The 12,032-nt window shown below is 34.1% G+C and overlaps 1 protein-coding gene and 1 long non-coding RNA gene across 2 annotated transcripts in view; one reads left to right on the top strand and one right to left on the bottom strand.

Moving 5' to 3' along the window:
* The window catches only part of Mtpap (mitochondrial poly(A) polymerase), a 28,146-nt gene extending 20,623 nt beyond the window's left edge, over nucleotides 1–7,523 (bottom strand). Inside the window, exons 1-4 of the mRNA XM_046448374.2 lie at nucleotides 7,335–7,523; nucleotides 2,487–2,659; nucleotides 1,740–1,973; nucleotides 45–269 (exon numbers count right to left, since the gene is read on the bottom strand). Of these exons, the coding sequence (XP_046304330.1) occupies nucleotides 45–269; nucleotides 1,740–1,973; nucleotides 2,487–2,659; nucleotides 7,335–7,491 (789 nt within the window). The 5' untranslated portion in view covers nucleotides 7,492–7,523. The remainder of the gene's footprint in view (nucleotides 1–44; nucleotides 270–1,739; nucleotides 1,974–2,486; nucleotides 2,660–7,334) is intronic.
* A 5-nt stretch (nucleotides 7,524–7,528) lies between these two features.
* On the top strand, nucleotides 7,529–12,032 carry LOC131424314 (uncharacterized). Its single transcript, XR_009227093.1, has 2 exons — nucleotides 7,529–7,713; nucleotides 11,087–12,032. It is a non-coding gene; the product is annotated as an uncharacterized LOC131424314 (long non-coding RNA).

The raw sequence follows: 12,032 nt of genomic DNA, 5'->3' as shown, positions 1-12,032 counted from the left end.
TAACTTTAAATGATTATAGTAATGAAAAACAAAAATACAATTACCTTATGAGTGCTGAGTTTTCCAATTTCATCTAAATCCAAAAACATGTCTAAATCACATCCCAATTTCCCAAAAGTGTTCACTGAAGAGCCAAATGGTCTAACTGCACAGTCTGGAAAATATGCAGCTGCTATGTCCTCAATAAGAGAACAGGTGAGGTACCGGAGCCTGGTGTTTTCCTCTGTTAGCTGGAATTCCTTCAGGAGAGTGTTTAACTGATCATCTATCTAGCTGGCCAAAACAAAACCCACAAAATATAGAAAATGTACAGGTCATATAAATAATTGTCATTTTACTTCTAAAGACGGCTTTAGAGACGTACCTTAAAAATACACTTTTTTTCTTTCAGTCTTAAAAGTAGGTTTTTTTAAAAAAACAATTTTTTAAAAAAGCACTGAAAACACTAGCAAAATAAAAGCTGACTAAAATTAAAACTACTTTTTGCAAGAAATGAGTAGAAAGCTGTTTTAGGAAAACAAAAAGTAAGCAAAGTGCTCCAGAGGAGGTCAAAACAATCACAAAACTAGGAAACCAATGTTAAAGAGCAAGAAACATCAGAAGCAACCAACAACTCAAGTCATAAAAACCCAAGGCTTACATATCTATAATCAACCTGTACATTCACCAGAAGATTGGTGTTAAAATAATCAAACTTTGAAATTGTATGCTACGTTTTAGTATTTAAAGTAAAAAAGAAAAAAAAATCATAACTTCAAATTCCCTTACTTAAAAACAATATTTGAAAATAAGTGAACTAAACATTCAACTCAAAAAAAGTGAAAATAAATGTATATATTAGAAGTACAGAATTCAAAAGTTACAAAATCAAACCAAAAAATGGCAATATTTTAATAAAACCATGAATTGATTCTTTCTAAGGGCTACAAAACTAGCTAAACGTTCAAGAGTCTAGAAAAATCAAGATAAAACAATATTAGGACAAAGAAAAGAGACAAAACTAGAAATAAGCACTTTAAAAATTTACATAATACCAAGTACAATTTACATTCATTATTAAAACTACTTTTTGCAAGCCCCATGTTGTTTAGTTTTACAAACACAGAGGACAAAGACAAGAACTACGATAGTCAAGAAATAAATATTAATCATCCACTGGCCACAACGTTCATTATGTTGAAAACAGAAAGAAAATTTGAATCATCCAAAAAGGCCCAAAATTTTGGAAGACTGATTACCTCTGAGGAGTACAAGAGGGCATGGGGTGTGGAATGGAGGATTACTTTCACTCTTTACTTAACATATTCTGTAGTATGAATTTTTTATATAATCCAATTTACTAACAGTAAAGCTGTAAAAAATTGGCAAAAAAATAATACTAACGCATTTTTAAAAAATATACTTTAAGTTTAGGTTTATTCTGTGAAAAAGACATAAGGAGAAAAATTGTATGATCTCAAGATCATATACCAATTATCAAGACAAATAATCTGAAGTGTGAAAAACCTGACATTTACTTGATGTGTTCAGCCTTGATGAAATTCCTAGAAAGCTAGAAATGGAAGAAAACTCTTCTTCATGTTGTGCATATGCATCCATCCCACCATCCATCTCCACAACCCTTTCCATCTTGTAAAACTAAAGCTCTATACCCATTAAACAATACTACAGTGTGCATATTTTGTAAGAATTTCTATAATAATGTCATAAATATTTTTAAAGTATACCTATAAACTTACACTTTCTGCATAACAAAGTAATTCAAAAAGCTTCTTGCTTGAAGGAGGCAACTGATTACTTGACTGTATACATGGCCGTTCAGAAGTCTGGTTTGATGGATTCTTTAGCTTTAAATTGAAGAAACGTGACCTGAATGGAATTGCAGCCTCTGTGACCATGCTTGGAGTATGAGTTCCATTCTGCAGTGAACGTATACTTTCCTTTTGGCAAAATTCTACAACAGCGTAGAGACCCTATACCAAAAATACAAAAAAGGAGAAAAACAAAACACACTTCAGAATGAAATGTTTAATATAGTATCATCAAAATAATTATCATAATGCTATAAAAACTACTTTTTAAAAATCTACAAATGATATGATTCTAACATGAGCATTTGTTTTGGTCATTATAAATAGATTAAGAAAACAAAGATTTCAGTTAAGAGAAACTTTAAAGAATGCTGAAATTGAAAATTAAAAGGTAAAACAAAGATTCCCTCCTATTGCACTTTATCTAGCATATTAGATTATCAAAAGTATTCAAATAAGCGGATCATTCAAATGTTATTTATAATTCTAAAATACTGCTGTTATGAATTTTTATTCTCATGTCAAAAGAAAAACCTAATTAAAAAATTTAGATGAGGCAAGATGTAGGACATAAAAAGAAAATCTAACTTTACCATATTACAAAAAGTCAACAAGAAAAAACATCTACCTTTCAAAAGCATGAACATTAAATTAGATTGTTTTTCAAATACGTACAAAGCTCTCATAGAAGAAATGATTATTAATAGGTCCATGTTGGGATAAATACTTGAGAAACTTTTTTTCACTGATTTTATTTGGGCAATGAATTAAAACAGTTCGCTGTGCCTGTTCTCGTCTTTCTTTTTGCACTTCAGTGAATCTCTTTTTGGGACTTCTGTCTTCAGAGCCTATGAATGAAACAAAAACATTTCCATGACATACATATATACTTACATGTAAAATTTATAACATACTTTGAAAGACTAGGCATAGAACCATGATATGACCCAGCTATACCACTCCTCAGTATTTATCCTGAAGAATTAAAGTCATCTTAATACAATGATAGGTGCATTCCCACAAGAAATTATCATAAGCCTAATGTATTGAGACAATGAGTTTATAAGTTCAATACAGTGAATTAAGTTTTTAAGGATTTTTTCTTTGTCAAGGGTCTTGATCAGTCTCTAACAATTAAGTTATTATCTATCATATGACCTATATTATAGAGAAATTAAAGAATTTAAAACCTAGTTGCTACCCACGAAGAGCTCATAATAATTTCACTAAGGATTTGGGGCATTTTCTCTCCCCACCCCCCATTTAAGTACCTTTCTACAGACAAGGAGTTTTACAAACAGAGGATGAAGACAAGAACTGTGATAGTCAAGAAATAAATATTAATCATCTACTGGCCACAAAAGGAAGATCAACAAATGAACTACATATATAAAGAAAAAAGAAATCACTCAAGTTCTAAGAAAACATTAAAGCCAAACACTAATTTTCTTTTTTAACAACTCATTTTGCCTCCAAGATATTTAATTTCCAGTTAAGTAGCTTAAAATGCTTCTTTTAGCTACATGGAAATCAGGAGTTTTTAGCCTCATTTTCTTTCAAACAGCCACAAAACTGATGGATCAAGGAAATATTCCACCTACACTATCACTGAATTTCAGCAACTCCAAGACATCTTCATGGACAAGACAGATAAATATGGGTTATTGACAGTAGAAGCTGGCTGAATCGTGAAGTATTAGCTAAAGGGCAAATCTCTAATGGCAAATCAGAAAATTCTTGTCCCTGACCTGCTCACCATTTTTAACATGCTATCAAACCAAAGTGTTTGATATTCGTAGTGTACTAGATGCTGAAAATACATCCTTTTGAATATAAGCCTTTCTCTCCATTCCCAGTATCAATTCTTTAATGCTAAACTCTTATTTCAGTCCTGTACTGTCACAATAGCTTGACTCCGAATTTGTTCTCAGTCATTCCAGCTTTGTCTTTCTCAAGTGATTCTCCATGCTGCTGCCAACATAATCTTTATAAAATTGTTTTTTAAAAAGCCTTAATTCTGGGCTGGGGTTATGGCTCAGCGTTAGAGCACTTGTCGAGCACGTGTGAGGCACTGGTTTCAATCCTCAGCATGGCATTTAATAAATGAATAAAATAAAGGTCCATCAACATCTAAAAATATATTTTTATAAAAGCCTTGATTCTTTAATTTGCCTGTTTAAAATCCTTAAACAGTTTCTTCATTACCTTTAAGATCAAGTCCAAATTCCACAGCACAGTTATAAAGTTCCTCACACTTTGTCCCATCTTCCCTCTTCAATGTCAGTTTCTACTATTCTTCCCTTTGCACTTTTCATACACAGCAGTGTAAACACATGATACTGTCACATACTATGGACTCTCTTTTGTCTTCTCCCTCTATTGAAATGCCCATCTTCTCATTTTATATCTGGTAAATTCCCATTCATCCTCCAAATTTTGCTCAGGTCTGTAAAGATTTCTGACTATCCATGGTAGAATCTCTTACATCTCTGTATTACCTTACCTCAGCTTCTATGAAGGAATGTAATTGTAGCGTTGTTTATTACTACAATTTAAATATATATTTAACACTAGAGGTCTCAGCAGTTAAATAAATAAACATTTATTTAACAATACAGAAGAACATCTTTTTCCATGTTTAGGACACAGACATCTCTATTCTTGTTTAATCTGATTTCAGTCTACTGATTGTCCTCCTTCCTACCAGTCCCTGCTGATTGTCCTCCTTCCTACCGGTCCCTATTTCCTTCTCTTCTTATGCTACAAGCTCTGCTTAGTCCATCTTGATACTTTTTCAGTTGTAATTACCACTTGTATACATTCTTGCCTCTGATTTCACTGAGTCTACACAGATGCTCATCTGCTTACTATAAAAGTAAAGTCAAATAGTACAAAAGTTTATAATGTAAAAGTATAAATGCTCCTCAGAACCTCTTACCCTAATGATAACTAACCAGACATTTTCAAAGCATATTAAAACAAAATAAAGACACTATATAAATTAACTAGCAGTAGTTCTTTAAGACATTTAATCCAAGGGATAATAGCATTCCTTTGCTATTTTCTGGTCAGGACACAGATGGGAAATATATTCCATTCTAAATATAATGGATATGAATATTAATAAGCCAGGGAGCACTCAGAAAGAAGTAGCAGAAAGACTAGAAACTATAATAGAGAATTACTATACATAAAGGGACAATTTATAGCCTGGGAAAGAAGAAAAAAACAAACACACACACACACACACACACAAAAAAAAAAAAAAAAAAAAAAAAAACCAAAACATTATAATGAGAACCTAAAAGCTAAACGTTGCCTTCAAATACACTATGACATCTTCTCTTTGAGCAGCACTTGACAGTTTTCCAGTCAGTCACATATATGTTCTCTTCTGAAACTCCTAAGAACCTTTAGATAGGCACAGCAGGTATCATTACAGATTTAACAACAAAAAAGTTTCATAAAAACAAACATCTAATATACTGCACAGCCTCCTATAGAATTTAGCTGTTGTTTGGCTGCTTGGTATGCATCCCCACCTGTTCTGATATCAGCACACCCCTGTTTAAAACACACACACACACACACACACACTGTGTAGTTGTAGAAGTGTCAATACAATTATCCTACCCATCACACTTACTCCCACCCCATGAGCCAGGCCAAGATTACCAGACAATTTTTGGAAACTTCCTTTTGGTCCAAAGGGTGGGCAAATCATCAATGGAAAGCTCTTTCATGGAATTTGTCAAATTCAGGTAAAAGTTTACTCTTTCTTTTGGAAAAGCTGCAAGCATGTGAACAGAGTTGCCCATTATCATCCCCACCATAAAAACCTCATGTAGAAGAATCTGAAATTACAAGGCCACCAAATAATACCTGATGAGCCTCACACGGACTACTACATTAATCAAACAGACCTTAAAGCAATAAAAACGTGTTTCTGGAGCTGGATTACCTGGGTTGGTATATCTTCTCTATTCTACTTAACCCATTAAGTCCCAAGCTTTCAATTCTGTGAATGTCAATGAAGTTGACACAGGTGCATTAAAATAGGCTGGAAATCATAATCTACAGCTTAGGCATCCCTTACATATAAACATATACATGTATACATATATGCATTTCAAACACATTCACCTATTTTTCAAAATAATAGAACTCTAAAAAGTACAACCTTTATTTCAAAAGCTACCATGGTGGTATATTTGCTCTCAATTTAAAGTTTTACAGGTGTCCCACATCTAGGAACATGGGAATTAATGAGTTAATTTGAGTTAAGTTTTGCCACCTGCATTCAAAAGAGTCCTGAATAACACTCTTATTCTCTTGCCACTAAGTGAAGAGGAAAGCCCTGAAATCAAAAGTGGGTTTTACTTTAATCTGTGCCATATGTAAATGGGGAAGGACTGAATAAGCCAGCTGAACTAGTCTGTCTTCTCAACTATAAAATGTAGTAAATAATAATTCCTTTCATACCTAGTCCACAGGTATGGAAGATCTCAAAGAGCACATGAAAATACTTTCAAACTTAAAGCACTATACAAATATTAAATTACAGTAGCATTTTTGGCAAAATCCTTACTCAAATTTGCAGGACTAATGAAAAATTTTCTATGGAACAGCTTCTACTAAATAGAATCCAATCAATATTTCAATGAGATGTAATGAGTATTTGCACTCTGTCATGAGTCTTAATGAAGACAATAACTTATAAAAGAACAATATTCTACTTGTTTAATATGCTTTTGAACTGCGGCTAGAAATAACTTCATCTCTTAAAACGTTAGCTCCAAGAAACGGTAAAAATAAATACTTCTTTGGCAACTTGACTCAAGATCTAAGTTGTATGTCATGCAAAAGCTATTTAGTTCTTTAAGCCTCTTCCTATTATCTGTAAAATGAAGACAAGCATATATCTGTAGCAAGATTGTTTTAAGAATTATAAATAGCATACACAAGCTCTTGGGCCACAAGAGGGGTTGAGTAAGAATGGGCTTTTCAATACACAAAGAAGTATATACAAATTTAGAACACTCGTGCCACCCACAACAGTGAATGAAAATGTGTTACAAAACAGAGTTTGCTCAAAACAGCCCAAAACTAAACAGCCGAAAATTTTATCAGTAGAGCCCTATTTCTGGGAGCCAGAAGTCCTGGTAATTCACTAGGCTTCACTACATTCGGCCTTCGGCAACATCTTAGGGATTTTGATTGACAGGAGGCATATTATTATGGGCTGGCTAACTGTAGTCCTGCTGAGCTTCACTGAGGCTTAGGCAATCTCATTACTGTACACAGGAGCGGACCCTCAAAACGGCACACAAGCAACTTCAGCAAAGGAGGCGGCCTTAGGTCTCCCTCGTGAAATGAAAGGCGGGCGGGACACAGCCTTAGCTGTGCCAAAGGATCCACGGCCATTTCCACACGCCAACGGGTTCTCCGCGATGCCCAGTCTCTTCCCTTTCTTGGCTCGCGGTGGGACGGAGGTATGGCGAACCGACGACCCAGAGCCATTACCTGTCGCCGCGCTCCCAGAGGGCTGCTCTTCTCTCCTGAAGTCTGCGGCTACAGTTCCTGGACAACTGAGAGGCCTAAAAACAGGACGCTGGAATCGAGCGTTTCTTTGGGCATACAGGGACAGGCAGGTCAAGCGCCCCACGCCGCGAACCGCCATAGTTAAAGGAGCGGAAGGGCCAAGCTCAAAGGTCAATGGTTTCTTTTTTTTTTTTGCGCATGCGTTCTGAGACAAAAACAACGGGAAGCCTCAAGGGCCAAACTAGAAGGAAAACGTTGGCTTATAAAACAAGAAACTGAAGCCAGAAAATCGCCTGAAGTTTCGAGCACATTTATGTTATCCAAATTTAAGTGTTTGTATGTCTCACTGTATTCTTGTGAGGTAAGTAGTATTATTTCCACTTTAAAAAGTGTAACTTAATTTTTACAGCTCATTCTCATTTTACAGAAAAGGAAAATTAATGAGATTCAGAAGTCAGACCAAGGTCCTATTCCCAATATTATTGTTTTGTCTCCTACAAAAGATGAGTTTTGTTTATTTTCAAAAGCGTTACAATTCTTATCGGTTTGTATGTGACTATAAAATGATTTATGACTGGCTCCGTTTTGAGTTCATTCTTTGTTCCCCTTCCCCTGAATAATTTCTCCTTTTGTTTCTAAGTGCAAATTTCTAATTGGACTACATTTCTTTACCACCCCCTCTCATAAAAGAGGAAAGTTTCAAAAAGCTAATTCCTATACACGCCACGAGTGGGGAGAAAAGCAGACAAGACTGAAAATTTCAAAATGAACACGGCACCTAATTTCTAAGATGTCTTTTTTTTTTTAATTATTATTAGTTGTTCAAAACATTACAAAGCTCTTGACATATCGTGTCTTGAACGCAGTGTAGTTAAAACTCCTCCTAAGAAAGAACTTCAGAGACTTTGATCCCTGTCATTTGTAATGATGGAGTAATGGGAGGTAAGGTATTTGTGCAATGATTTCAATAATAACTTAGGGTATAGTAAATGGCACAACATTTTTTTAACTAGACACTTTTCTTATACATGTTGTCTCTCTTAATCTTTATAACAATGATGTGAGACAGAAAACATTATTATCTCCATTTATTTACAGGGAAACTAGGCGTAAGAAAGTTAAGTGATACTCATAAAGTTACCTAGCTAGTCAGGAGCAGATATTGGAGTTAAAACACAGGTGGATAGTGTTTATTTTTTCCTTTTTTTAATAACAGCTTTATTGATATTTAATTTGTATATTAAGATGTACCGCCTTGTGGGTTTTTTTAGTATTATACCCGATGACTTTTTTACTGTATTCACAGTTTTACAATAATCACTAATCATTGTTAGAACATTTTCATTACCTCAAAAAGAAGTTTCCTGTAGCTGTCACCTCAGTCACCCCATTCCTCACAACCCTAAGCACCTACTTATATATTGTCTTTCTCGATGGAATTGCCTGTTTTGGATGTGACATGTAAATGCAATATGAGATTTTTGAGACTAATTTCTTTCACTTAGAATGATGTTGTCAAGGTTCATCCATGTTGTAACATCTATCAGCTCTGCACTTCATTCCTTTCTTTGGCCAAATAATATTTCATAGTATTAATATGCCATGTATTGTTATTGATTCACCACGTAATGAATATTGGGGTTGTTTCCACCTTTTGGTTACTATAAATAATGCAGTCATGAACAATTTTTTTTGTGTGTGAATGTACATTTTCACTTTTCTTGGGTATATACCTAAGAGTAGAGGGCTGGACCAAAGGGTAACAATGTTTAACTTTTTAAGGAAATCTCAGGCAAAATCCCAAATGGGCTATACCATTTTCATTCCTACCATCATGTTTGATGGCTCCAATTTCTGCACATCTTTGCCAATACTTATTTTCTGCTTTGTTTTTAATTTTAGCCATCCAAGTAAGTGAGAGTGTTGTATTATATTTTTTTATTTGCATTTCACTGTGAATGTTGAGCATTTTTAAAATTTAATCGTTGGACATTCGGGTTTCTCTTTTTCTTTTTTGAGAAAGGGCTATTCAGATCCTTTCCTCACTTTTTTTTGTTGTTATTGAGTTTAAAGGGTTCTGTATGTATTCTGAACACAGGTCTGAAAGCTTTAATTTCATTTTCTTGCCTAATTGCCCTGGCTAGAACCTCCAGTACAATGTTGAATAGAAGTAGAGAATGCACATCCTTGTATTGGTCTTGATCTTAGGGGGAAACTTTCAGTCTTTCACCATTAGGTATGATGTTAGCTGTGGATGTTTTGTAGATTCCCTTTACCAGGTTGAAGTTCACTTCTCTGTTTACTTAGAGTTTTTATCATGAAAGAGTCTTGGATTTTGTCATATTTCCCCCTCATCTATTGAAGTGGAATAATTGTTATGTGATTAAAAGAAAATCATCATACATACTGAAGTTCTTACCCCAGGAAATTTCATCTGGTGGCCTAGCATTGTGGGACTTTCCCTGATTGCTTTTGTGATGAGAGTCCATATTTTTATGGAATATAATCAAATGAGTTGTAGACTAGAATATTAAAATTTGGGTTCAAGTGTTGACTTGTTGATTTCCTGGAGACTGTTACAGCAATTATTTTACTTAGAACCATTTTCATTTCACATACCAGGAATCCAACTCAAATACATTTTCATTTCACCATACAAGGAATCCAACTCAAATTCATATGAATTTCAAAGGTATTTTCATGCTTTTTATTCATCATTTCTACCTTTCGGAGTTTACCTTATATACTTGCAAAAGTGATCATGTTATTTGTAGAAGGTTGTTCACTGCAGCATTATTCATAATAGCAGGAAAATGGAAACACATGATTGATTATGTAAACTAGGATAAAGACATAATATGGAACTCCCTGTCACTATTCCAAAGGTTTATGTACACATAGAAGATATCGCTGACATAGGAAGACTTTTTAATTTTTACCCCAAATAATTTTGAATTATATATTTTTATAATAAACAACATATACCAATATTAATTTTGTCATTAAAAACAAACATGCTGAAAATATATCTTAAGTGAAAAATGCTTTAAAAAATTTTAGATAATTAAAAATTCAAGAAGAATAATTGTATTTTATTTTTTAAAACTGTATTGTGGGGCCATGGGTATTTATTAGAATTATTCTGTCTGTACACATATTTATAAATATTGTTTTGTATATACTTCATTTAATAAAAAGTTATACTCATGATACCTGATTATTTTTATGTAATAATTACTCTTTTAAAAAGACTAGTGCAGGGCTGGGGTTGCGGCTCAGTAGGAGAGTGCTTGCCTCACACATTTGAGGCACTAGGTTTGATCCTCAGCACCACATAAAAATAAATTTAAAAAAATAAAGATATTGTGTCTATCTATAACTAAAAAAGAAAAAGACTAGTGCAAATAAATTTTTTTTCAGTGAGTTGGAGAACTGACTGAACTACGGTCAGTTCATTCAAGTTTTTCTCTATCAGAATCCATGTAGATTCTCTCAAACATGAGAAGAAAAAACTCTCAGTTTTTTACAGCCTAAATTTATTGGTGTACAAAGATAACTTGCTGATATGGATGGTATTGTGTCCCTCTCTAAAAAAAAGATATGTTGAACTCCTAACCCCCAGTACTCAGAATGTGACCTTCTTTTGGAAATTGGGTTATTGCAAATGTAATTAAGATGAGGTCCTAATGGAGTAGAGTGGGCCTCTAATCCCATGTAACTGCTGTCTTTGTCAGAATATGAACTTGTGAGGACAGGAACACACTGGGAGAACATCTCAGATGGCAAGCCAGAGAATGGAGTTATGCAGCTGCACAGGACTTCTGAGACAAGACTGCAAGTCTCCCCACCTATAAGATAATATATTTCTGTTATTTGAAAGCACCCAGTTTGTGGTACTCTGCCTAGGAAACTAAAACTTATAATTATTATAAATATTATCTTGACATCAAATCATAATTATCAGATTCAGTGTATTTCACACCACTAAGCCAACATACTTATCTTCTATTTAAAAGATTCTCTGAAATACAGCTGCATGAGTGGCAGCTCACTGTTTTGTATATATGTGTGTGCACGCACACACACATTGGAAATGAGAAGGTTACTGTCCACCCTGTCCCCAGTGGCTATAGCTGAGGAGGGAAATTAGAAGCTGAGGTACCTAGAGGGACTTTTAACTTATTGGCTTTTAAAAAATATTATTTTTTTATCATTAAAAAGAAAAAAGAGTTTGTCTATCCCTCTCATGCTCCCTTTCCCTATCCCACTCTGCATCAGATTCCTTATATCAAAGAAAACTTTCAGCATTTGGATTTCTGGGATTGGCTAACTTCACTTAGCATTATCTTCTCTAACTCTATAGACAAACTCTAGATAGGGCAGAGTTGTTGGAGGGGAAGGGAGGGGCATGGGGTTATAAATGATGTAGAATGTGATGATCATTATTATCCAAAGTACATGTATAAAGACACGAATTGGTGTGACTATACTTTGTGTACAAATAGAAATATGAAAAATTGTGCTCTATGTGTGTAATAAGAATTGTAATGCATTCTGCTGTCATATATAAATAAAGAAAAAAGAATAAAAAAGTGTTATTCTAGATTGGAAAGCCAGTAGAAAAGTAACAAATTCTTGGATTGTGCTCCTATTTCACTTAAAATATTCATTTTAAGGTAA

Source organism: Marmota monax, unplaced genomic scaffold (genome assembly GCF_021218885.2).
Source record: "Marmota monax isolate L192 unplaced genomic scaffold, Marmota_monax_Labrador192_F-V1.1 WCK01_AAM20220418_F8-fsc00066, whole genome shotgun sequence".
Taxonomy (NCBI): domain Eukaryota; kingdom Metazoa; phylum Chordata; class Mammalia; order Rodentia; family Sciuridae; genus Marmota; species Marmota monax.
This window is presented reverse-complemented; position numbering and strand designations above follow the sequence as displayed.